Source organism: Perissodus microlepis, chromosome 20 (genome assembly GCF_051167445.1).
Source record: "Perissodus microlepis isolate ML-2025 ecotype Zambia chromosome 20, ASM5116744v1, whole genome shotgun sequence".
NCBI classification, from domain to species: Eukaryota; Metazoa; Chordata; class Actinopteri; order Cichliformes; family Cichlidae; genus Perissodus; species Perissodus microlepis.
The window spans coordinates 11,463,623-11,491,588 of NC_140480.1; the positions used below are offsets into that span (position 1 = coordinate 11,463,623).

The window sequence follows — 27,966 nt, forward strand, 5'->3', positions numbered from 1 at the left end:
AGCTGAGGTCATCAGTGGATAAAATCTCTCACAAAAGCTCAAAAGAAGAAGAAGAAGAAGAGCTTTCTGAATCTGTTAGAATGATGTAAAATGAAATGCATGCCTTATAATGTTTGTGAAACGTATAAACACATTAAGTTGTGCTTATAGAGAGGGTTATATGTGTGTGGCGGTTTCTTGGCTTAGTCCTATGACTTTCTGGAGTCTCTGCTGGTTGCCTAGCAACCTCACAATGACGACAAGACTTCTTATGTACTGTACAGACATGAGTTTCTTCTAATCTTACTCTTGGAAATAGGGTGAATGACCACTAATGTGAGTTTTTGCCAATTTCTCTGCTTTATGTTGTTGAAAGCTGAGAACATTAATGGATTCGAGACCGCTGGTCAGACAAATCAAAGCAGTTTAAAAGTGTCACCTCATGCTCTGGAAAATTATATTAATTTATGCTTTACTACATGGGAATTAATTGATTAATCAAAATTAAAAAATAATAATAAAAGGAATCAACAAATTAGTAAATAATAAAACTAATTAATTCTCAGCTTCTGCCTATTGAAATGCAAATTTTTAATCATTCACATTAACAAAACAATTTCCTAAATCTATTTTGCTGCTCTTCTGTTGTGATAACAAAAGGCCTTTTTCATTTTCTGGTGTAAATACTCAGTGTTGGGGACACGCGCGAGAATTTGATTGATTCTCCTGCTTTGCGTGGTAAAAATAGAACCTGTGTGTGGTTAGCATTAAACAGTAATAGTCACCAAGGCTGAAGAAGGAGAGAAAAGAGCACAACTGAAGCGAGGCAATCTGAAAAAAAAAAAAAGAGCTTCACTGCTTGCTTAAAAGAAATGGCAGCAATCTTCAAAAGTGAATAACTAAAGAAAGAAAAAGAAACTGAAAGATTATTGCTGGAGCGAGTGTCGCACAAACAGCAGTGAGCAGCGAGTGCTCATGCTGGACTCGCCAGTGTTGGATCCTTATTTTCTCGCTCATCCCTTTGGTAGCCGCTTCTTATAAATCTTCACAGACTGGCCTGATTCGTAAACATGAAGTGTTGCATAAAGGACCTTAATCCTCAAAAATCCAAGCACGGCTTCATTTTTCTGACATTTTGGGGCTATCGGTGTGTAATAATTGCATGGTATGTATCAGTTTGAGCTTCTCAGATGTTTTCTTTGTTCCTCTCTTTCTGTGTTATGTATCTGATACGAGATGAGCCCTGACAAGCAGAACTACTCTTTTTTTTAATTTTCACACTAAGAAATTGGGCCTGTATTTCATTCTTACTGGATTTGGAGAAATGTTGCGTTTAACTTGATGAAACCAGCCTTGATGTGATCTGCACAGCTGCGCACTTGCACTTGGTTTAATGATCCAGCGATGCCTGTTGTAAGAAATGACGCCATAGATCGGATGACAGTTTGTCAGGTGACCTCTTCAGCGTGTGTGGTTCATTTGTTGCTATGGAGAAGGGGAACATATGATCCGACCTCAGGTCCCCGGGGAGTCGCTATGTCCTGCAGGGGCTCGTAAGGGTCAGATGGCAAAGATGTGGATTGGATCAATGGGAATGGGAGGTGTAGGGGGCTGGGAGGGGTGTTGTTGCTGGAAACATGAGAGTCGGACTGGGACTTGGGGCGGAGGGGAGGAAGAAAAAGAAAGAAACTGGATATTGGAAATCTCCCCCTGCTTTGGATGCAGGTGGTGTTGTGGTCCTGGCCCAGGCTATGCCAGTGTAGAGATTGCCAGTATGTTATCATTCAGGAAATGTAGTGGCATGTGGAGAAATGAAAGGGAGAGGTAAAACTGACAGAATGCAAATGGCTTGCAGGTGTTGGAATGGAAATGAAATGAATGGCAGATGAGGTGTTTCTGCTTGCCTTATAGAAATACAGTGACAGAAGTGACCCAAATTGTCTGAAGGACTGCTTCAAATTGCTGCGAGTGAAGCCTTGCCTCGTTTCGTTTCCGTCTTGTTCTTCTTCTTTCTCTTCACTGTATTTGAGTGTCTCTTTTTTCTCTTCCCTCCTTCGCTGAAAATCTTTTTTTCTCCATTTATCCCTCCTTGCTTCTCCCTCGTCATTGGAATGGTTTCTGAAACGAAATCTCACAAATCACCATTTTTCAGACCGCGGCAATGTGTTTTCTGCATCTGAGATGTTACCGTAGCAACAGAGCAATAATTCATCCCCCTGCTGTCTCGTACAGATTGTGTTGCATTAATTTGGCATGACACGTGAGACCTGGGATATCATTTATGCTCTCTGTACCTGTGCTAGTAGACTGATGCAACTGTAAGTTGGTCTGCAGATGGATTTCACTTGTTTTGTTGTTGTTGTTGTTTTTTCTTTGGACAGTGGAGAGGGGTCTCAGAGTGTCCTGGCGGGTGACTGACAGTGTGTCATGTGCGAATTCTCCCTGTAATACAGATACGTTTCCTTCAAATCCCATTCTGGAAGCTTAATCCACATTCACATTAGTCTTCTCATAGAGAAGAGTTTTCTTCTGAGAGGCGCTTCGTTCTGACCCTGTGTCCAGACCTTGTTGTTTACCTCACAGATTAATATGCACCTCAGGATGCTGCTGGTGCAGCCGACTTCTAAATGTCTCTTTTGGTCCATCGGCATGATTTTCACTGTCGTTGTTCCTCTTCATTTACCTCATTTATCAGTTTGTTACCCAGATGAATAATGGATGAGGAGGCTTGTTGCCTCGGCGACATGCCAAGCTCATGATTGTCACGCGTTCACTCACAAAACTCATGTCCACTATCCTCTTTTGCCTGCGAGTGACTCCTCCTCCGCCAATTCTGGGTGATACACGGGTTGACGTATCAGCACGCAGTGTTTCTGCTGTGATTGAGTCTTGGCAGCCGTGCACTTCGAGACATTGAAGTGGGAGGGTCCATTAGGAAATGACACATAGAAATCTATATGAGTATGAATGGATTGGCCCTCTACTGTGAGACTGAGCCATCACCCATTCCATTCTTCGAATGAGTATGTGGTTATCCTCATTCAAGGGCACGTGTAAGCCTTGCACTATACTGGTGTGCTTTGGAGAAATCACATGTTTTTTACAGGCCTTCTGGCCTCCAGCAATACAGAGCTTTGGACTATGTCAAAATATACTGGAGGAATGTGAGGATGTATGATCACCAAAGCTAAAACGTAACTTTTTGTAGATTTATCGATTGCTCAGGAAATAAAAGTTAAACCATGAGAAGGGCCAAACCAGTACTGGATTTTTGAGCCTTAATTAGATATAAGTATTCCATATATTTATTGTATGTACACTGACATGACTTTACAGAAAAGAGTGAAAATGATGGGGTTGTTGCTTTCAAACTGTCCGCGTTGTGTTTTACAGACTGTATTTCAGCTTAGTGGGGCTGTCTCAGGTGGTAATCACTAATGAATATTTAAAGTTTTGTCTCTCTGGGTGTTGCTGCTTGCTGATGGATACAGAAAAAGGTTCCCCATTGTCAGAAAGGTGCACCAGTGGAAGAGCAAAAACGTCCATCATGATGAGGGTTAGGTTTTGCTACGTTTTCACTTGACTTTTTGCTAAGCTGGTTACAATGAAATGAGCCAAAGCGTGATGAGTGACAGGGTTTTCATGCCCGCAGGGTGTGATGGTGTATCTTTTGACATGAAAAAAAGGACTGAATGAACACTCTGAATAAGTGAATCTTCTGGTTTGGCCCTAAAACATACCATCTGTAGACTGCTTGACCTCTCTCCCGTCTGCTTAGCTGGAATGCTTCTCTGCATATCTATATTTTCAGGCCCTCTGTCCAAACATTAGAGCCCAAAGAATACAGACAAACAAGCATACTGCTTGAATTAATATGAAAGCTTAAAAATTGCTTTGCTCTGTAAGGATTTAGCTTTGAACCTCCGCGTTTGTCGACACTACTTACAAGCTAAAATTGAAGCTTATCAGAAGGGAGGATTGAGGTGTTTCTCCTGTGACCCAGCATCAGAACGAATGGTACTTTATTGATCGTTGTGTACAAATTCTCTTTTCTCCTGTCCCATCATAGATGGAGGTCAGAGATCAGGCTCTGCAACAGGACAGCACTCAGGAACTGGATACAAATTACAGTCATGCTCAAGGACACTTTGGCAAACAAGATATTTGTTAAAGCAGAAGTTTGGGGCTTCCAGAAAATGGCAGTCTAGACAACACGTGAAGGAGAGGTCACGAAACAGAAGCAAATCCTTCAAACTGGCTCTTTCAGAAATCTCAGTGTGAAATGTCTGTTTTTTTTGTAGATGCGCTTTTAAAACATCCATTGAAGCAACCTGTTTCCACTCTAGTATTCTTTCTTGTTGCAAATTTTTAGCAGTCCATTTAATTTAACCCTCCAGCACCTTGTGGCATTTGAAGGAAGAAATGTCTGTCTGTAAATTTTTCTCTGTCAAGTGTGTGAATGCCAAGACAGTGTGCCTATCTTGTATGAGTGCATGTGTGCTTGAGACTCTCAAATCATTGTAATGTTGGAACCGATGAAGCTAAAGCCTTGTGTTTGACAGACATTGGGGCTGTAGCAGGACATATTTTGCTCTTGCAGACATCTGAAGAGTCAAATGATGGTTCTTTATTGGTTGCGCTCTTCTCTCTCCATCCAGTAATGGCCCCCATTCCTTGCGTGGGTTTGCTTCGAAATGATGCAAAAATCTATGAAAGCACTGACCGTACAGTCCCAGAAACTCAGGATATAGTAATGCAGACTGTTCAAGAACAGGAGAACCTGTTTTGCCTTTGCTGCACCGACACAAGGCGGACCACAGTGGCAACCATAATGGCTGCCATCCACATTGTTTCCACATATGGTCCTGCTTAACTAGGCTCACATTCACAACTTTAAAGCCTTTTGAAGAGTCTTCAAACACAGCTTTAAGAAATATAAGTATATTTGTAACATCTGCTTTGTTAAATTAAAATGTAGTCTGAACACTGTGGATAACAGTGGCTCCATAGTGTACTGGTTACCCATTTGCCTAATATTGTGAGACCAAGAGGTGATCCACATCCTTGGGGGTTGTGTCAGGAAGGGTGTCTGCTATGAAAACTTGCCAAATCAGATGTGTAGTCATCTGCCATGGCAGCCTTTTGTGAAAAAGGGAACAGCTGAAAGAAACCTCCATCTACAACAAATTAGCAGCATAAAATAGGGCCGTAATGTCCTAACGTTCATTAATTTCTAAGGTTAGGAAGCAGCGAAAATTGCTATCGCAATATCCACAGCCCCAGGTTATGTTTTCAGATACATTGTTAAGTCCATAACATGAAATTAATCACCAAATTAAAGGTTAAGTGGACAAACTGAACTCGCATTACTTAATGTTATACTCCCACTTGGGGAAACTGGCTAGAGACTGCGACACGGCAAAAAAGTATTGCCACTGTATGCAGTGAAATTGCAATTTTGTTGCCTTTGAAGTGATTACTTTAAAGATGAGGGCAGTGTCTGTGACCACCTTCAAAGCGACTGGTGCATCAAGACAGTGATAAATAAGTTTGCGATAATATGGCGATTAACTGTGAGAAATCTGAGAAAATTGTAAGTCTGTTGCTGTGTGTTGCAAATTTGTTGCCCTCAACAGTCCAGTCAGAACCTCATAGATGTTAAACAAATTCAGGAATTCCTCTACAAACAGGTACATAGTTGATGCAGGATGGCAAATTTTTGAATATATCATGTAAAATAACAATTAAAAACCACCAACAAATTATGTTTTAATTCCGGGAGGGGGGTTTGAAGAGGTCATATACAATTATGTTTTCATCAATTATCCAATTTTTTTTCTTCCTGTAGGGGAAGACTAATTGATGGACGGATTGATCGCTGAGTTTCTGTGTATGTCCCAGCTGAATGTACAGACTATCCATTCCAAATGGATTAGTCTCATTTCATTATCCCAGGGTTGCTAATACTTAGTGTACCTTATGCGCATTTACACCTGGGCTGCATTTGTTTTTCATCTACCAGAATAAAACCTTCCAAACACAGGATGCATTTTAATACCTGGTGCTAAGCGGGTCATTCATTTTCCTGACCGTGATTGCAGCCAGAAAACAGCTATTTCATCATTGCGGCACCATATTTTCATTAGGCTTCTTCTTCTAGCACACAGCCTCGTGTGACTGCACTCTTGTCAAAAGAAACTAGAATTATTTACCAGGAAGGGGGGGGAAGAAAGTGGACTAGCACAGAAGCTGTCTTGTTTGAGAGAATAAGTTGAGCACATGCTGTCTGATTAGGCATATAAATAATTTATAGTCGTTCATTTATGGACTGCGTCTCAACAAGAGGGTATTGCTCGCCAATTAACATTCCCTCTCTGCCCTCTCTCTGAGAAGATTCTGCTCGACGAGCAGCCAGCCGCCAGTGAAGAGCTGAGAGGAGAGAAAACGAAAGGGAGAAAAAAAAGAGGAGGAAGGGAGTGAGTTCATAAGTATATATGCAAATGAAAAGGTCCCGCTGTATAATAGCTTGTCACTGTCAGCTCAGATGCCAGAAAACCAATCAGGTAGATCTGCTTGTTTACAATATGTATATGTCACCGAGATGTATGGCGAAATGTCACGCTATATATAAACAGAGGTGAAGGCAACGGTAATTATTTGTTCATAAAAGGCAGGATTGTTGATGTAGAACACGAGGGATTCACAGCACAGAAGAACATAAGGCGTTTGATGGAGCTGAAATCTAAAATAGAATATTCCTACTTCAAGTCAATGTGCATAATAGACGTGCTGCTCATTAACCGAAACCTTTTTTATTTGCAAGAAATCCTGAAGTATCTTTCACTTTTTGTGGGCAGAAACATATCCCTGTGGCCTTAGCATGCAAGCTTTTGAAACGACACTTTCTTGAATTTTGGACTTTTTAACATCACCACGAACCTTCTCAGTGGAGATAATAAAGTCTCCCACACACTCCTCCATGCATTATTTCGCTACCTCCTGAATGTTGCCTCACCTCTGCAGATGGCTGGGTGTCTGTGCATTTTCAATCTGTGCCAGTACAATACTTGAGAGTCGTTAGAGACGTGCATGCATGCATGCATTTATGTGTCTGTGTGAAAGCGAATTTCAGAGGCAGCTACATTGTAAAATCGATGCAAATTAGCACTGTGCGGGTTAAAGCGAAGGCGTGTTTGTGCACGTTGGAAACCTTTGAAGAGTGTATTCAGATCCAGAAATATCCAATCAGACACTAAGTAAACAATGCTTCAAAAGATCTGTTATGTCTATACTGACCGCGCTGTCTAACTGTCCTCTGTCTACACCAGTGCAAAGTACTACTGGATTTAAGCCATGTTGAAAGGACAGCTCTCAGCTCATAATGACTTATCATCACGAGTCTCCCGCTACTTTCTGTGCCTGACCAGGGCGGTGTGACTTGGCTGGTTCCCCATGACAGATGGCTGACTTGGCCTGAGACTGACATCTGTATCATCCTTTAGCTGCATCAGCCTTGCCTTTCCTGTGTAAAGGCTGTCAGAGCCAGCCACTCCTTCTCTGATTCCCTGCTCCTAGCCATCCAGTGCTGCTGCCACAATTGGCTCCATATGCCAGCCACATGGAGAAGTGTCACTCTCCGCTAACTCTGCTTGCAGCAGCCAAGAGCTCCCAGGTTGCGATCTCTCTCTCTCTTTTGCTCTCTCTCTGTCTCTCGCCCTCTCCTCTTCCCACATTTTTTTTATGTCACTCGTCTTTTTTTGCCATGTAATTCTCTCTCATTATTTCCCTGTCTGTGCCCGTCCATTGGAATAATTTCCTACATGGCCATTAAGGGAAAAATGTTGGTGCTGAAGACCTGAGTAAACAGGGCAAGGCAGTGAAGCGGGGAGGATATTACATCCTGTAATCATTGTTGTTGTGGGTGTTGATGTGCACAAGGGGCTGGCTAGAAAATCAGAGCTGGCTAATAACAACTTACTTCCCCGTGAATGAGTTCCTCTTTATTTAGACGACTGTTGGAAAAGAAAGGAGAGGGTCAGCGAGCAGTAGCCTTGAGAACATCAACATTCAGGAGAGAATCGGCGTTTTCTGGCTCCAGATGATCCCTGAGGCAGAAATTTTCATTCTCATCGTATGAACTAGGGAAATTAGTGTCCAGCTGTGGACAGGTCCTGGTTAGGGCCCCAGGCTAAGAGCTGCCTCAGCGTAGGCTGAAAAGCAGGTCATGGCAGCGTGGGATGGAGTGGGAGGAAGAGGCTAATGTGCCCAGAAGTGTTGAGTGTGGACAGGTGGATCGTTTAGGCTGGTGACTCCTCTGTGGTTGGCTAAACAGCCTTAGCTGGAAGAACGGCTTGTGGACTAAAAAACGTGAACAGATCACAGGCTTACGATCGAGAAATGGCTCAAAGGAACATAAACGCTAGATTTTAAGACGACCCGAGTGCTGTGATCAGTGGATTTGTGAATATTAGCTGTGGGTTGTTTTCGCTTCAATCAGCGTCATAGTGTGTCCAAGTTGACACCGAACGCAGGCCGATGTGTCACACTGTGACTCACAGTGTGTGGAGCCCATCCGGTGTGGGAATGCTCTCATTCACGCTTACATCAGTGCCGGATAGTAGTACCATCATCCACTGACTCAGAAATAGAGCTGTCATAAAAACAGAATTTTCACTTTGACACAGCAGCAAATTCATTATCTGAAAATTTTTCAGCGCAACTAAAAAATTGTTTACTCGTGGAGTGATGTCAAACCGCATTTGTAACAGATTTCGCTCAAGCTATTAGAGTCAACAGACAAGAGTCAGATCACATACATGTCTGTTTTAGTCATCTTGTTAAATGGAGGATGATACATGTCAATATAATCCAGAAGAAATGTGATTAAAAATGATGAACAGAAGCCTCAGAAAGCTTGAAAAATAATTATACACTTAAGTCTGTGTAGCCTCTCAGTCATCTGGGTCATGGTAGCCTTAAAAGCTATTAAGACTATACAATTAAACATTCAACCCAGTGGCACCCCTCTATGAAAATAATTTAACGCAAACAAGTACAACCTTTTCTGGTAGAAACTTGAAATTTAGCTGTTACCGACAAACTTTCAATTTCAATTTAGTTCAATTCAATTTTATTTATATAGTGCCAAAACACAACAACAGTCGCCTCAAGTCACCTCATCATTTGTCCTTTATATTGTAATGTACACAATAATAATACATACAGAGAAAAACCCAACAATCATATGACCTCTATGAGCAAGCACTTTGGTGACAGTAGGAAGGAAAAAAATCCCTTTTAACAGGAAGAAACCTCCGGCAGAACCAGGCTCAGGAAAGGGCGGACATCTGCTGCGACCGGTTATGGTGAAAGAAGGAAGACAGTATAAAAGACATGCTGTGGAAGAGAGCCAGAGATTAATAACGAGTATGATTGGGTGCGGAGAGGTCTATAAACACAAATGTCCATCATTCTTTACCATAGTCCTATTAGCACCGAACCTAGATGTAAAAATATGAAGCCATTGCAGTGCCCAGTGTCAAAATGTGACACCAGCAGAACGCATGCCACCAATTGGCTAGTCAGTTGAGTCATGACAGGGCTTCACTCACAAAAATTCAAGCTGCCATTGAAGCTGGCAACGAGGGAAATGACTCCACAGGAAAAATAAAACTGTGGTCCCAGAGTCTGACAAAAAGCCAGTGAAGTAGAGGTATACCATCGCCTCGACAGCCTCCATTGTAATGTTGTGTTTGTGTCACTTAAAAATGACGTCACAGGACTTTCAGGCGCATTAGCATAACGACCAAAATGCACATTAGGTGGTACTCAATTGTAATGGAAAGTGACCTAAACTGAATGGAGTCAGGCCTTGTCAGGGAGATACTAGTGGAAAAGCGCTATAAGTCTGTCTAATTTTGAAAATTTGTGTGTTATCTAACACTACTTTGCAGCTATCTGTGCCTGTGCACACATACAGCAGCTGTACAGTGTATTTATGCATCGTGCTAACCAAGTTTCCGTGTTAATAACTTTGCACTCAACCCTCTTTTTCAAATGTGTTGACTTTTGGATTAAAAAAAAGGAATAATTTGTGACCATGATTTGTATAAAGCGATGATAAAAACAAAAGGAATAATTTTGAGAAAACCACGGGGTAGCTAAACTAGAGGCTTTCCAATCGGGACTAAACAAACCACTGGGTGATGTTCCGGAGCCTACATGCATCTTTTATATACAGTCTCTAATTAGTGCTTCTTTTTCCCTTTACTGTGAATCACGTCCTACACGATAATACATTTAATACATTCATTGGAAGTAGTGTTGAGTTTAGGTTGTCATCATCACACTGGTGACTTAACCATCTTGTTTTCATCTCCCATCATCATCTGTCCTTTTACCTCCAACTCTTTTTCTTGATCCCCTTTTTAGTGGAGGTTAATGCCATTAGCTGTGCACAGCTGTGTGGGGCCCTGGCCTCCTCATTGCTGAATGAGCTCCGCTCAGCTTGGAGGCTTGATGACAGGGAAATCTGCAATACTGTTGGGCGGTGCAGTGAAGTCTGACTTATGATGATTGGAGTTAATACCGTAGCAAGACAATCAGCCCACCTGCTAGCATCCCTCCGCTGTCGCCCACTGGGTAAGGAAACTGGGCTTTCGTCCACCAGCTCCGGCCACGCAGCTCGATGCACATGAAGAATTCGACACTGCCCTTTAATGTCCACCTAATAACCTAAGCAACATTTGTGGCTTTGAACACATAGTTTATAGCCGAATTAGATGCATTTATGTGAAGTGCCACTCCAGTGATTTAATGCAGCGCTGAAGGAGCACATAAATACAGTATGTAATGGGAAAAGGCTGTCAATAACTCCTGATTGAGCTCTGCGATGCCATTGGCTGAAATAACTCCCCATTACTGCAGATTCTAATTGTCCATAAACACATATGCACCAAAGAATAATGAAACACAAAATGACAAATAATGCAGTAAATTATCCTCGAAATGAGACACACACAAATAGTTGAGTGGGCCAGTGGACGCAGCCAATTTAAAAAAAAAAAAATCCCTTCTAATTTTTAACAGACTTTCTTTTCATCAACATCATTAACATGCTTATTTACAATGGACAGCAGGAAAGGATGATCTCTGATGCCATTAGTGAATGCAGCAGCTTCACTTTTGATAGCTCCTGCTTTGAAAAACGGTCAGAATCTCACTCTAATGGGATGTTGATGTATTCATCAACAGAGATGGGTTTTTTTTCTTTTTTTTCTACACAGCCTACCATACAAAACTGTTGCTGATGTGTTTAGTGTTAGAAATTTACACAAAGTTTTCCCCAAACACATCATTTGATGAAAGATTCAGCTGAAGACCTCATACGTATTTCATGATCCGGGATAGTTGTGTGTGAGTGAGCTCTGGAAACTATTTTCACCCGAGTCAGGCAGAGAGCACGGAAAATAAGCCTCTGATGCCATCAAAATAGTTTAAATGACTTTGTTTTATGCATTCACTTTGGAGTCAATTCATTTCTAACAAAACTGCATTTTCTGGCTCGACTCGGTGCTTAGTCACCTGTACCGCCTTTGACAAATTGCTTTCTGTAAGCCTGTGCAACAGCAGAAGTGTCGGCGATGCAGATTTGATGTTCGGTCCTTTAATTCTTCACATGACGGCTGCGTTTTGTTCTGCTTCAGACAAAGCGTGGTATGTAAGTCTTTACCTGCTCCTAACAAATTACATACAGTTAGAGTTTATGAGATGCAATCAGAAAGGGAAGAGATGCATAAAAATCTAAATCCTTGCTTGAAGGCGGCACTTCAGGTGATGAGGGGAGACGAGAGGTGCTGGAGGACATGCACCTAGCATTGTAGCCTGATGCTCTTGGTGGTTTGTCTGGCCCATTTGATCCATTCCCTGAGCTTTGTGATCATCCTTTAGAGAATTAGTTAAACACACTAACACCTCCCACTTCTTCTTTCAAAGCACTTAGCCCATAGTGATAGTTTAACCTAGTGGTACTCAAAGTTTTTCAGGCCAGCTGCACTTCAGAAACCAAAAAAGTTCTTTCCTTACGCCTCTGCTATGATCAATTATTAACCGTTATTAAAAATAAAAAATAAGAGCATCACGAGATGCCATCGGGTCTATTTTTCACCTGGGTTTCCACACTGCATCTGCAGCGGCTCCTCGCCCCACAGTTTGAGAATGTCTGCAGAGGTGCAAAAATATTACCACTTATGCTGTGAGCCTTAACCCCGTGGCTGTGCGGCTTCAGCGTAGCGTGTATGAGAAACGAAGATGATGCAAAAAAGACAAGGAATTTAGCCTTTTTCACTTTGATGCTTGTAAGTAAATCTCAAAAGAAATAGTCTCTTTTCTTGTCTCCCTTCAATTGAGATTTCTTTTTGGCCTTTGTGGGAAAAATTGTCATTCTGAGAGGGCCACAACTGTTTTCACTTAGATCAATTATATGAGCACTGGCCAGCAAGAAGACCGGGATGCGGCCTGAGCTGCTCAGACCCACGTGCAAAAACTCAGTAAGCACACACACCTTGATGTAAGCGTAACTGTCAATCAGTTATTGAACATGACAAATCTTTCACCCTCTGCATAAAGATAATTCACACACGTGTGCATATCCGCACAGATATCAACTTTTACTTCTGCCAGACCATTAAGCAAGAGAGCAGCTCCTTCGGCTCCTTAATGGAAATTGCCATTTCAAAGCCTTCAGAGAAAGATGTTAACCTTGTGCGATACTTGTGGCATTAAAAATGGATCAAAGCAGCTGAGCTTTGATGTCAATGGAAGATTTTATTTGGGTCGTGGCATTAGAGCAAAGCGCTAGGCTGACTTCTTAGTGCCCTCTGCTGGGAGAATTTGGCATTTTACTCATGATCAAAAGTCTTGTGATGTTGTCAGGTTCCCATGCTTGTATTGTAAGAGTATTTTTTTAAGCTCTTGCTGCAATTCCCAGGTCTCCTACGAAAAAGACAAAGTTATAAATGAAGGTGTAAACCGAGACAAAAGATTGTCAGAAAATTAGAAAGCAGCCGTTGCCTCTTTCTTTTCACTCAGTCCATCAATCAGGTTTTGTAATGCTATATGAGAGCTGATATGGACTCGCTGGGGTATCGTGTCTGGAAATAGACAGAAACATTGTGGGGTGCTTCTAGGTGGGTGGCGTTGCTTGTTGATGATGGATTCAGGAGAGGGTGAGGTTGGAGGGGGGTTGAACTTTTGACCCTCAGCAGGCAATTTTTTAAAAATCCATCTCCCTGATGTTAGAGCCTCCCCTCAAAAAGCTCGGCTTAAACCTGAGAAAGAGCAAACTGGCCAAAAATATAAAACCGACTTTGCGGGGGAAGCAAGATCACCAACCCCATGCGCGGTGTGTGTGTGTGTGTGAGAGTTGTGTAAATTTGTAGACTAAAAACAGACAGAGGGAGAAAGGCAGAAGGAGCTTTTTTACTATATGTATGTGTTAGTTTCTGTCAGACAGAAGAGGGAATTGTGCGGATGCACATGCACCATCAGTGTGTATGTGCCTGTGCACCCTTGTGTAAAGCGGTGAGGTGGTGGCGGTGGGGTGAGGAGCGAACTGCAAAGATGAAGATGGAGACACAGATAGAGAGAGTGGAAAAAAAAAACCCATAAATAATTGATGATAGACACCGCCTTGCATCTGCCGCCTGCTGCTGTTGAGTTACTTCAAAGTAGATATTGATGCAGGGTCTTGCTAAAACACAGGATAACCACCCATCCAGTCTGAACTCATTATAGCATTTAAAAAAAACACACAGTTGTACGTTGCAGTTTAAAAGAGCAAAAATGACCTTCTGTGAAATAGAATAGCCTCAGATCATATTCATTCCTTACTTTCTTTTTAAAGAAACCCTTTCCTTGTTATCATGAAAGTCAGGGAAAAAAGATCCAAGTGGGAATCTTAATTAATTGCATATAGTTAGCGTTAAATCGATGTGGAGTTTTTTCCCGGGCTTATATCTGCGCTAGTTGTGCATATTGGTGACAAGTGGGTTAGGCTGTTTGGAGAGTGTTAATACATGATTGACTTTAATGTGTTTAAGTTTTGCTCCCTCCTCCTTCCGCGGGCCTATTTTCTCTCAGTTTGCCTCATTAAATCTTTGTGGAAATTCTCCAGCTCTTGTGGAAGAGACTTTCTTTTGATTACGCTATAAACAAATGGAGGAGTTGGTTGACATCTCCCAAGACTGTGGCCCTCTTTTGTTTTGCTGCTACACTGTTGCTGCCCCCCCCCACCTCACTCCCCCGCTTTGACAGGACTCGAGTACTACTCCCCAAAGCTTTTATTCTTGCTCATTTTCTTTTCCTTCAACCAACTAGGAGCCCTCCTCCCTTCTTGCCTTTGTTAAAGACAGCCCCTCATCTACACTCCCCCCCCCCCCCACGTCTATCTCTCCCCCTCTCTCTCTCTTTCTCACACCATCTCTCTCGCTTACTTATTATGTGCTCATCCGTTCCGCTGACTGAGGGCTGAGAGAGGTGTGCTCAGGAAGACACTGTTTGGAAAACCAGCGACATGTCGCTGCAGTTTCATCCACAAGAAAAAAAAAAGGAAAGGTGGACAGAAGTGTAAGGAGCTGCTTTTCCCGTGGCCAACACTCCTCCTCCCTCCCGTGTACTTCCCTCTCGCGCTGTCTGTCTGCTGACTTCTCTCATTGACTCTCTCCTGCGTGCCTCAGTTGGCTGACTGAGTGCACTGACACCGGGACCACTACCTGCTGCCTGGGGATTAAGCGCGCTATGAATACCCGGAGCCTAATTTGTTGTTTTGGCTGCCAGTGAATGTTGGATACGCACGCAGGAGAAGCTGGAGCCACAGCCTTCTGGCCAGGACTCTCGGAGCGCCTCTGGACTGAGATATCCCAGTGAAAAAGGGGACTGGATGCTTGGGCAAGCGTATAAAAGAGAGGCAGCAAACACAAGAATGAGAGACAATGCTGGACAAGTTATTTTTCTGAAAGGTAAAACAGCAGAAGCCAAATCAGCCTAATTCTTACAAGGGTCAGCGAGAGCCTTATCCTCTCATTATTTGGCTGGAATTTCTTTCACGGGCTTCTGACACAAGGAAATAATGCCCAGCAAATCCCCGCCTCGAGCGCCTCGCTTCATTCCCAACCACACAGAGGTTTTTTCTCCTTTTCTCTCTATGAGGTTTTTCATTCATAGCGTCGCTGGATTTTCTGTAGCTGCTTAGGAAGCAAACAGCTGTGGACTGACAGGTTGAGCAGGCGATCGCTCGCCTCTCTAACTTTTTCCCCTCCTCTCAGCCACTTCTTTTGACCTGCTTTTGGCCCCAGCTCTCCAGAAGGTTTAAAGGTGGGGGCAGCTGCTCTCCCCCCTCCATGCGACTCGATTGGAATAAAAGGGTATTGAACCAACGAGGAGCGGCAGTCACGCAGGACAAGCGGGGGAGAGAAAACACAGACCATCTCCATATGGTTGAGTGAGAGGCAGCCAGCTGCCTTCTAACCATCCTCCAAATCACGCGGCGGAAGATGCAAGGTGCTCCGGTGATGATGTCAGATTTGGATGGGTTTGGTGTGCGGCGGACCGCACCGTAACCAGGCAAACAAGCTGTCCTGTGGATACAAAAAAAAGTTGTGTGCAGTTTGAAGAGCAGTGGGGCTGATCATCGCTGATAAGAGCACTTATGCTCCGATATTCCAGCATGCAACAGCCACAAGGAAACTTAATGAGATCTGCAGCCATCACCTCTTAGGGAAATACTTGTGATGATGTTTTCGGCGAGCGCCAGGCGTCGGCATTCGTTGTAAAGGCGTTTGACAAGAGAAGAAGAGGGGAGCACTCCTCCTTTGCTAATTATCAATCAGGGTCACAGCAAAGAAAAGATTCCTTCTGTGGATTTATCGTCTGTCTGCTCTGGAAGTTTTTCCCCTTTGGATATCTGACAATCCAAACGCACAGATTCCTGGTTTAGGTTGTACACCTCACAAGCGCACTAAACGCACATATTCAGCTACATTAATTACCACCCACTTAAATCCACACACGTTTGCTCTGTAAGTATAAATCACTCGAGAACACACACAAGCATACTTCCACATTAGAATCCCATTAGTTTGTTTTTTGTTCCAGCGGCCACAGGAGAATGGAGGTCGTGTGGACGGGCGGGGGGCTGTAGGAGTCCAACGTCCCTGTCCCTTCAGCCTGTCCTCTTCCCCAAATGGATGTTATTACCTCTAAAAATGTGCTGCTTGGAAACCGCTGAAAGCTTCCTGCTGCAATTCTCTGACAGAAACAGTCACGGGGTCTCTGCCACGGTGCACAGCTGGAACCACAACTGAAACAGCCACCATCTATTTTTTTGTTGTTGTTGTTGGTTTTTTTTTGCATTAAATTTCAGTTTATCTTCACCACCTGTCACCCCTAACCCACCGCCATCATTTTTTCCAACGGGTCTTTGGGCACCCCTCGCCGAGCTCCTCGTCCCGTCGTCTCCTCTACGCTGGAGGGGCGCGGGTCATTGGAGTGGAGCATGAGCGGGTGCCACTATCCCTCACCGCCGCCGCAAGAGCGGGACCGCAGGTACCAGCACAAAGTGTCGCTGGTGGTGCGCTACTTCATGATCCCCTGCAACATCTGTCTGATCCTGCTGGCCACGTCGACATTGGGCTTTGCCGTCCTCCTCTTCCTCAATAATTGTACGTTTGTTAATCTGAAGCACACAACTCAACTGTCTGCACTGTACTGCTTTCCACTGTAATGTACGGGTCACTGTTTGGCAGTAGACTTGTTGCCATAAGTGCTTTGCTACAGAATTGAGCTCGGAAGGAATGATTTACTTATTTATTTTTATTATTATTCCACATACTACCTCATTTTTGCATTAAACGTCCTTGTCAGAGGAAATGCCCCCTTCAAAATCACCTTTAACTCTCATGGCAGCCTTATCTGGGCTTGAAGTAGGGACATCAAGACAGCTAAAGTCACAGCCCCCCCGCCGACCCCCCTTTGCTTGATTCGGTATCTGCCGGCTTCTAAGACTGCTCCTATCTCCCCTCCAAAGCCTTGGCATTTACTTTGAACTGCGCAGTGAAGTATTAAATGGCGATTAAATGTCTTTGGTGGATTTATTTTTTTTAAAGTATCTTTTGGCCCAGAAAACTCTGACCGCCGTCATCTCCTCACAATGTAAAATTCTCTTCTTTTAATCAACTGAAATAAAAGCAGCTCATTAAAAGCCCAAAGCATACAACTTGTAGGGCTGATCTGATGCTCAGCCAAGCCCATGACAGATAGGGGCTGATTTTCAGATCCAATAGAAGCAGGCGCATGACCGAAATAGACGTTCACCTGCCACCTTTTTTTTTTTTTTTTTGCACCACCGGTAACACACGGGCAGGTTTTCCCCGCTTCAGTTTGTTAACGCAGCCTTATTCATTCTGCTCGCTCTCTCAGAGACTTGCACATTTCTATTTGCGAGTGCCCCGCCTGCTTAAACTGTGCTAAAGGTGAAATTTATTCAACTTTTCAAAGTGGGCCAATATTTATGCATGACTTGCTCCTCATAATCACCTGCAAATTATAATAAGTAAGCAAACGCGTTCAAGAAGTGCAACTGTAATAGTAATTTTAATACCACCAAATGCGATTTAAAGTGCTATTTGAGAAACATTTTGAGGAGAAAAGAATTTTTAATTCTCTCTGGCCTACGGTTGTGATTCCACCTGTTTCTGCTGGATTTCTCTTCTCTCTGTTATCAGGCTGGCGAATGTTCTCACATATACAAAGCAAAGACCTCAGTTGAGGATGCTTCTCCTCGCATTTGTCAAAGATTGTCTTCCTGTCATCTTTGCTGCTCGGTCCTCCTCTAACTCACGGGTGTCAGTTACCGGGATGGGGATGGCTCATTTCTAACCTCGTCGTGTTCCCAAATCAATTCAAGCCAGACAGATTCTATTAGATTTAATACAAACTCAGTTAAAGCAAGCCAATCTTCACCTCTCAGATGACCGCGTGAAAAGAAATGTGCACTGGATAAACTGATGAGCTGAAAGAGTCTCTATTATGCTGCCGAGAGCCCTCGCCATGTGGCCACAAGGACAGCTGGATGGGATTGTGATAGTGCTGGTAGTAGCGACGTGTGTGTGTGTGATTGGAGGAAGGGTGTGTAACCTCAGATTCGCAATTTCTGTTGTCGCCATATGGGGTGAAGCATGTTCGCACATACGCACACAGTTTGTAGCCCCCGCCCCTCCCAAATGCTTTTTTCCCCCCCCTGCCAACGCGGACACACACTCACTTCATCATTCGGTATGACTATACATCAGCCAAAGCAAAGGGGAAGGTGACACACATGCAAAGATGTAGACACACCCCTCTTCTGCACATGGCTAAATGTCACAGTCAGACACGTATTGATTTGCTGAAGATACAGGGTGAATGATGGCCGTGTTGTGACATTCACACAGGCACGGGAACTCACGCAGGCTTTGCGAGGAGCGAAGGGAGATGAAGATGGCTGATATGTTTATGGAGAGACCTTATCTTGTGCTTTCGCTATGGAAATGTGAAGAAATCGTTTAGCTTTCCCCCAGCATCTCAGCTGGCTTTGTGCTACACCTTCTCTGTCGTCTTCTCTTATTCTCCGTGTGCAGTAATGCGCTTTTATTGGTGTGTGTTTGTTTCTTCTCGTTTAGACGTGCATACAAATGCAAGACAGGAAGCAGAGTCTGCGTCTGTGCACCTTTACGGCTCTTAGCACAACTTCTTCTTCTGTATCATCCTCGTGCCAATTTCTGCTCCCCCCCGTTTCATGTGTTTTCTTGAAATCCCCTCAGATAGAAATCAGCTACTGTCATGACTGACTGGGAAACAGCTTCACCAGACACTTCATTATTCACCTCTAGCACCAACCTCGCCACTCCTCTTCCCTCTCCTCATTTTTTTCCCTTGCTCGCTCGCTGGCACACACACACACACACTTTCGCATTCTCCCCTGAAGCCCCGGCTGTTGACAAGCAATTTTAAGTGAGCCTAAATTTAAAACTCAGCTGTGTCTCGGGATGCCGACGTGGATCGCAGAAGTCCTGAGAAAAGGCTTCGGCGCATCGGTTGACGTGGGCCCTGGAAAAATGTGTTAGCAGGGTAATTGATGTGATGTGTTTTATCTTCCTCATTATCCTTCACAGTGCAGAGGCATTGGAGACATGGCTGGGTGGTTGCACAGCCGTGTGTGTTGCTGTGTTTGTTCAGCGCAGGCAGCTCTGACAACTCACTGGGGCTTTGCTTAGTGAGTCAGACAGTTGAGTTGACTGCTGGAGTGCAGATGGTGGTTCAATTGGGCCGTGCTTGGACCGCCAGTACTTGGCCAGTCTTTGACCAGTGTATCATAATGCTCTTCAGGAAAACACTAAGTTTTTTAAGGCAAAGATCGCTACTAATGGTACTAATGGTGGTAATGACCTGTAGTGTTTCTGGTGCGCTCACGTTACTCGGGCTCTCCGCTTAGCTAAATGCATGTTTTGTTGACACATTCTGGTCATTTTTTACTTTTATCCTTTCATAAGTCTGAAAATAAGACGCCATTCGTGGTGAATTTACTAATGAACAATCTCCCTCTATCATATTTTGGAAGTTGAGTTGCTGCAGACTAACTAGCTCCAGTCCTTCCTGTCTGGCCATCCACGAAGTCTCTAGTTTAGTGGTTGTAGTGATGATATCTGGGCACACACCACCTAGAACCTGCGGCAGGCGGAGAACAGAACAGCTGCTGTCCAAGACGGTGGATTTGAATGTGCTCCACAGGATGAGGGTCTCAATGAATAGGCAGCTGATTGTGCTACTTTACTTATTATTATTATATTTAATAATTGTTTTAAGAAAGAGCATGTCTGCTTCCTTCTGTACACGTGTGCACGCGTAGCTCAGGACTGATCCTGTGTTATTTTTAATTGACATAGTATAACTCTGCCAGATGTGTGTTTACTTCACTTGTACCATATGTGTGTGCTGCCTGTATACTTGATTGTCCTCCGTTCACCACTTAAATGATCAGATGTTTAATCAGTTAGTCAATCCACAGAAAATTAATCTACCCCAGCATGAATAGGCCATTGTTTTGCAAGAAAACTTTTTTTTTCCTGGTTATAGCCTCTAAAATCAGGAAATTGGCTGTTTAACATTGGAAATTACACATTTTGGGCTTGCAGACTGAACATCTCCTAAGGATTTGGGAAATTGCTTTTTTCACTCCTTTTTTATTTTGGCTCCTAAACAAATTGATCATGTAATTGAAAAATAATCATGAGATTAAGCAACAATATAATAACAATTCAGTTTTTAACAATAGCCCCTGTTTTTCCTGTCAAGTAATGTGGAACCAACCTCCATCAATCTTCATTATATATAAGGGTTTGTAATCACTGCAAACGGCCTGGTCAAGTTTGCACTCATTTGCAAAGGATTCAGGTTACCTGAGAGTTTTTTCCCCCTGTGAGTGATTTTCCACACTCAGTCATTTGACACCGCAGGTCTTGTTTTATGGTTCCCATGAAACGACGAGCCTTATGTCATGGTCTGCTGGGTTTTGACCAGGACAATGGTATGATGTCATTTGATGAATTAAGGGAAAACATTCTGATTTATTATGCATATAGCTGCATGAGGGCTGGTGGGGGTCCGAGGTATACTATGACATCAGTATTGTGTAATTTCACATCTTGTCTCATACTTTTGAATCTGAAACAATAACAGACGTCTGCCTTCTCAACTCTCATGTGCTCTAATATCAAAAGTCATGCAGCGGGGTTCAGATCAGATAGACCATAGATGTAATGAATGACAATGATGATAGCGCTATCGCTGAAATGTACTTGTGTCGATTAGCTCAGCTGGATTCCTGTAGGACCCAGTCATTGCATTAGAATGTGTTAGATGAAAACACCAAGCCCTGTCTCTTCTTTTTTTTGTAGCAACTCAATTTACTCCCTTTACTCCTGGGAAGTCGCTGAATCTCCCCAAAACTAAAAACCTATTTCTCTCTTTCTCTTTTATCTTTTTCAGACAACCCACTTCACTTCGCACCGACTGTTGATGGTAAGTCCTCAGTGGTTTCTCGCCGCTTGCCTTCATTGACCGCTGGGTTTCTGGGGGGTGCCTGGGAATAATGACCGCAGACAGCAGATCCCTGCCTTTGAAGTGGGCAGCCGTCTGCGCCGCTTTGCCAGTTTTGGCTGCCCCGCTTTTTGTCTCTGCACTGTTGGTATGGCAGGCACGTGGCCAGGCCTGCTCTGTGCTTTGATGTAAGGAGGATCTTTTGATGACTTGATTTGATCTGCTCTGCATGGCCACTTGGGCTGACGTTCAATACCTGTTACCAAAGCGCCATTCACATCTTTCTGATAAGGTCTAATAGGATGTACCCCTCCCTTTGCCGTGAGTAACGGAAGCTCTGCGCCGCACCATTTCCTCACCTTGTTATCCATATGTTCTCATCCAGCACATCTCTGGAATGAGTACAATATTTTTCAGTTGTTCCTAGTGCAGTAACATGAGCCATTAGTTAAAAAAAAGCAACAATTTAGTTCCAAAACAGTAGATCTCGGCACACTTTAATTGGAGAAAAACAGCTGGTTTTCGAGCTTCTATCATGAATATTTATCAGAGGCAGCACAGTGAGATAGTGTGTGATAGACTTTGATGTTTTTTGGGGGGGGGGGTTGCTACACTGACAGATAGCCAGGGATGGACTCCTACTAGTTCTGAAGGTGTTGTATCATCCCGCTTGTGTGCAGGCTACAAAGCCGGAGGTTTTGAAGAGAGAAAACACGAAGAGAAAATGTTTCTAATGATCCCAAGGCTGGCTGATGCCGGGGACAAAAGGCCACAGTATGGGTTTGCTGAATCTGTTTCTGATAATTGCTCAATCACTCGCCCCATAGGCCAGCTTGTTTGGAAAAGCAGTTTGTGAAAGATGTCAGCTTAAAAAAAAATGCGTCAAATAAGAGGTGGTTCGTGATGAATGTAATTGTGAACAGCCTATTGTAGGGACAATAGGGTGCTCACTGTCAGTCCAAAATGGTTTCAACAAATAATTGTGCTTGATTGAAGCATTTCTCAACTCTGCCTCACCTCAGCACCCGAGGAGCACATACGCTGTGTAGTTTTCTTTTTTTTTATTCATCTTTTGTGCCTCATCACAAAACACTGGAGATTCAATTGCAGTCGGCACAGCTTACAGCAGGTATTTGTTTTTGTTTTAATGACAGACGAAATTGACTTGACAAATGATTATATCTTACAGAGAGGACTCTATTTGTCTGCTTTTCAAGCAAATATTGCCATAAAATTTGGCTCGCCACTGGGAAAATGAGAAATAGTATGCAGGCACCGAAACAGCCCATTTCTGTCCTCCATTGAATTTTCCCGTACAAAAGAAATAACGCCCTCCTTATCGATCGGGCCACTCATTTCCCATGTATTAAAGTTTTTGCTGTCTGAAGGGCACAGTTTGTTTCTGCACTAGTCAACCGTTTAAAAGCTGCTGCTAGCCCTTAATTACATTTCCAATAGTTCTGTAGGCTTTCCATCAGCAGCCTATGCTGTTTTAATATGCCAAGCAAAACAAAAAGCAAAGTCTCCAATCAGCAGGGTAAGCCTGCCCTGTGGGACCCAGTTTCTCTGGGTCATTTAACGCTGAAGAGATTAGCAAGACAATTAGAGTTGGCCCAAATACAGCAGTAGGCCACTTTTTGGAGACGTATGGTTTTAGTAGCAGTGGAGGGGTGATTTAGAAGATGCTGCAAACCAGCAGAGGGCTAATATAGCTCTGCCATTAGTCAAATCAGCTCCAAAAGGAACAAAGCTTGTTCTACTGAACTTGTCCTCGATGCCAAGGACGCTCACTCCGCCGCTCTCTCCAGTACTTAATTACAGGAAATCACAGAAAAGATACCAAGGAGCCTGCATTTTTAAACAGCCTAGTTTGTCTCTGAAAAGCCGTTTATGAGACGACCTTATTAGCGAGAGGAGATTCTGCAGAAAGTAAAGGAATTTGTTCTGCAAATTAGAGCAAGAGAATCTTGGGAGCTTACTGGGGGGAAAAAAATGCGGGTTCGGCACGACATAAGCAAAGTTCTCGCGTGATATTTATGGCGTGCGCCACCCGCAAATAGCTGATGAGTCCTCCCCAATGAATGGCCTATAATCACCAGTCAAAAAAAGTGACAAAAGTCACAAAGCAGCCTTTAATTAGGCTCTTTCTTTGAAAGCTCAAAGCAGCAGTTGCTCGGCTCTGGCCATGCTCATTATTGCCTGTCGTCTCCTGATAATAAGACAGTTGTTGCGTGTTTGGCCAAAGCTAAAAAGCTCATAGAATTTGCAGCTTGGGGGATTAATACTGGACTTTGGAAATTAGGGTTGAATGAGAGAAATTCTTGACGAATGAGGCTCTTGCCTCCCAGCTGTTAGCAACCACATGCAGAGAAAACAGAAAATGCTCATCTGCTTGTTAAGGACATGCAAAGGAGACACTGGTAATAATACATGTAGTCTCTGTTAAGACTTATGAAGGGTTTTTTTTTAAGTTATGCCACTTGAACAAAATAGACTGTGTGTCAGAATGAGTGTTTCTCTGGAGATGTACCCCTCGTTTCCTCCTATTACAAGCTTAGGTAGCTGAACAAGGACCAAACAAGATTCAAAATAGGCCAGACCATCACTATAAAGGAGGTGTAATGGGAGAGTCGAGCCGCAGACAGTTCAGAGGTCTCCTGTGACTGCAGCCGTGTTCAGCACCGCCTGCCTGGAAAGAGCCCATTCGCTGTGAATCTTCCATTTCACATTTGTCACTGACAGCTCTCTCCAGAGGATGCTCCTCACTGACAGTCAAAATAAACTCCTGGGCTGAAACGTGATTTGATCTAAGACGGTGGGACGCTTGTTAAAAAAAAGTGCCGGCGGGCTCACTTAGACTTTGTGAACACTACCCAGAACTGACACAACTGCTTTTCGGCTCTGCGAGAACAGTACAGTAACCAAGGGCTCCACACCCATTACCCCCTCAGACACACACGACCCTCCTGTAATTTATTCTGGGAGCCTTTCCCTGTGTTCTTGACGGTAAGCCTGACTCAGAGAGAGGCAGAATTAATTATGACTCCTCGGCCTATCTTAATTAAATCTTTTCACATCACAGATTTTACACAACAGAGGCAAAGTATCTACCTCATCTTTTAGCCAGGCGGGGCTGCCGGCTGAGAAAGTCTCACATCAAGATATCAAAGGTACACTGTAAAGTTGCCTCTCTAGGATTATAATTTAACAGAAGAGTTGTCATGTCCGGCTTTTAACAGGGCGCAGCTTGTTAGCTCGCTGTTGTTGAGGCTGCTGGGGAAAGCAAGCAGCCTTGACTTTATCTGCGGAAAGTTTGTTGCCCTTTAAAAGTACACAGACATCTCAAACTGCACAGCTGAACTCTGTAGCCTCGCTTCGGCCCACCCCGCTTCATGTCAGTAGGACTCAATAGATGCTTATGTGAGCAACAAGCAAGCAGAATATATTTTTTGATAAATGCAGGTGAAAGACATCAGAATTAGCCGAATATCCTAAAACCCCCGCATCTAACCATTCATCATTGACAGCCTTCCCACACAGACCCGCCTCGACTCACCTCGGCTTCCCAGTATCGATCGACCAAGATGGACTAGAAGCAGCCGTCCAAAGAGAGAAAAACAAAAATATTAGCCAGAGAGGCGAGAAATGAGTGGGCTGAAGCGGTAAAGCGCGGCGCTATTTTCTTTTGATTTCCTATGACACAGAGTAATTGTTGACACAGTTAGTGATGCTGGCATTCTTTGATATGTCCCCCAGCTGTTGGAGCAAACCTCACCGATTGTTGATGCAGGTTAGTCAGGGACCTTGGACCTTGTGAGGATCAGCAGTTCTTTGATGTGGATGTACATCACACTGAGCTATCTTTGGCTGTGATCTGAAAGCTTGTCAGCAAGCATCCCTGAAAGTCATGTCTGATTTAGAGGTTTCGATCTCTGAATGCTGCTCTGATTGTTGGAAAATAAATAGTAAAGGAAAGGATTAAATACAAAAGTATTCATGCCATATGTTCATCCAGTGTTTTCTTTTTTCTTTTTTTAAATGCACTCTTTGGCGCATGTAGCAATACAACTTAACACAGTTGTGGCAGCTTTCTTTGTTTTGCTCCAGAAGTCACGCGTTAAAATTCATCCAAACTATGCAGGCTTGAATTTGCTTATTATTTTCTCCATTCTTTACGATGAAATAGGAGATTTAAAAACCAGGCAGTAAAAGAGCAAACAAAACACATTTCCATTCTGCTCAGTCTCCAAAATGAAATCGAAGGAGTGACATTAGCAGGATAAACAAAACCCCATTGACTGTAAGAATCCATTGCAGCTAATTAATAGTTTCAAGCAGCTTATCGAAGCCCTTATCACTCAGCGTGGCAGTGCAGAGGGATGCTGAAAGCCCACCCTTCCTCAGCTCCATGTCATATTTTGAAAGTAATTAGCATGCAGAATTGGCTAATGTCACTTTAAATGAGCTCTCCGTGTTGGTCGCATGTTGACGGCGAACGTGGCTATTCAGCGGCAGTGAAAGGCCGCGCTGCTCGCTCGGTCTCATTAACACAGCAGCAAGTTATTTTAAATCGGGACGCAGTCAATGCTCCACTTTAAGCTGTGATGGGCAGGCGCTAATTTAATTGTTGGGTGGCAGTGTCAGAAAATAACCACATTGGTAAGTGTAACCAATGCGACGAATTTCATTGTCAGGTTGTTAATTAGAGGAAAATAAGTGGCCCGGCACGTCGATGTGTTCTGGAGCAATATTGTGCAGTGATATCCTGCTATTAGCGGAGTCCTGCATGCAATCAGCGTTTCCCTTATTAAGAAGTGCAAGTTAAAGGAGGCTTTTTGCTCAGGAGCTGACAATATCTGCACCATTTGCACAGATACTGTATGTCTTAGTTTCCTGCAGAAGCTGTGTTTGCTGTGAGAGCCAGACATCTGCAGTTCACTGCTCGCTTTCTCTCTCTCTTGTTCTGTCAGACACACACACGCACACACACACACACACACACACACACACACACACACACACACACACACACTTACTCTCTCCTGAACAGTTCACCCTGTGCTTCTTGTTTTTCTTCACTCAGCCAGAAACATTGTTTACAGATTGCAGTTGAACTTCAGGATGTGTGCATGAACACACATGCACTCCATACACACACACACACACACACACACACACACACATTACAGAGCCCCTAAGATCTGATTTTACACTTTGTATCAGCTTTTATCTGAGTGTCTGTGTATGTGCCATGGGAATGCCAGCGTGTGTGCGCTCTTCCTGTGTCTTGAGTTTGCATTTTGAGTTTGTTGTGCGTCTGTTCCTTGGGGGCTCGTTCACAGGGAGGGCTGGAAACTATCCATTGTGAACATCCCACCCTCCGTGTGACCCTGAAACACAAACGCATGATGACAAACACTAGCTCACACCTACACATGGTTTTAAAATGTGGTGAACTGAACAACAATCTCATAGTGTAAGTAAAAGTGTTGGGAGTTTGTTTACCTTCTGTGTAAGTAGGTTTATTGAAAGGTCACACAAACAGCAGGTTGCTCTTTGCCTACATTTGTTGTCGTCACTGCTTTTCATTTGACGTCCTGGCCTGGAACCCTTGACATCAACCAGATTGCGTGTGTGTTAGTGTGTGTGTGTTGAATGCATGTGTTCTGCTCTACTGGATACAATTACAACACATTGACGCATTGGCCAGCAACATGTCACTGACACCATTTTACGCACTGCAATTTTTTTTCACAGTACACAGCCAAACACGCACACAGAAGTGGGAATTTCATCTAGATGTGTTTGTGTGTGTGTGTTTGTTTTTGTGTGTGTGTGTGTTGGAGGCTCTGTACAGCATGTTCATCGCTGCCCTCTCAGTGAGCTTTAATAAGATTTATGATAGCAGGGAGTGCGACAGAGGGAAGAAGATATTGAGACAGAGAGAGAAACAAAGAGAAAAAGACTAAATCACTTGAATCATTTTAATGCTACTGTTCAGTTCTTTCTCATTGTGTGGAGAAAATCATGGATACACACACACACACACACACACACGCTGTAGCAGGGGAGTAAATGAAGGCGATATATTATACCATTATGCCAGAGGCAGGGCAGTGGGTAAAAATAGAAGAGAATAAAACATTTCAGTGTTTACCCTCTTGTTAAAGTTTAAAATAGCATTTATATGCATTTATAGAGGATTTATGCATCTCATATGTATTTATACATGTATGCTTTGGGAATGCTGAATTGGGATGGCTGGATTTGCCCTTCGCTGGTCACATAGAGCCTACAACATCTTGTACGAGGCAAGAATAATAACAAAGCTGACTTTTGAGGGGTATTTACTTTTGTATGGTTGCATGAGTCAGACATAAAAGTCTTTGCATACAACTTTCATTTACTGGACGTTATTTTGCACATGAGCCACGTTTTTGAATGAAAAACATTTTTCCCTAATGAACTGCCTACTCAGAACTTTGCAGCATTGCTCAGGGCTGAACACAAAGCTCCACGTAAATGACATTGATGGATGATACCGCATATTAAATGCGTAATATAAATTAAATTTGTTGCATCGACATCTTAAAATAGCATTGTGATGGATTTCAGATTTAATGGTATGTCTCTTGCAAAAAAAACAGCCAATTGTAGATGATTCTACAACTTGAAAGTTGAAAAATCAACGATATTAGCAACAATGCTTTCAGATTTTTAGATATCAAATAGCTTCTGTGCTTTATAGGCAGCAAGTCACAATGACTCTAGTGAGGAATTTTACTGCCATGCTTGGAGTTTCATACGATCAACAGAGTCATAAATTGCAGACCTGAGCATGAAGATTAAACACAT

At 43.3% G+C, this 27,966-nt stretch overlaps 1 protein-coding gene across 7 annotated transcripts in view; it reads left to right on the plus strand.

The window, feature by feature from the left end:
* agrn (agrin) overlaps positions 1–27,966 on the plus strand; it is a 259,295-nt gene that overhangs the window by 80,586 nt on the left and 150,743 nt on the right. For 6 of the 7 annotated variants that reach the window (XM_084918149.1, XM_084918152.1, XM_084918151.1 and 3 more), the window contains one exon: positions 21,061–21,093. In XM_084918149.1, coding sequence (XP_084774275.1) covers positions 21,061–21,093 — 33 coding nt within the window. Of the gene's footprint in view, positions 1–14,477; positions 16,698–21,060; positions 21,094–27,966 lie in introns of those variants that run through there. The other variant, XM_084918155.1, reaches the window with a different exon arrangement.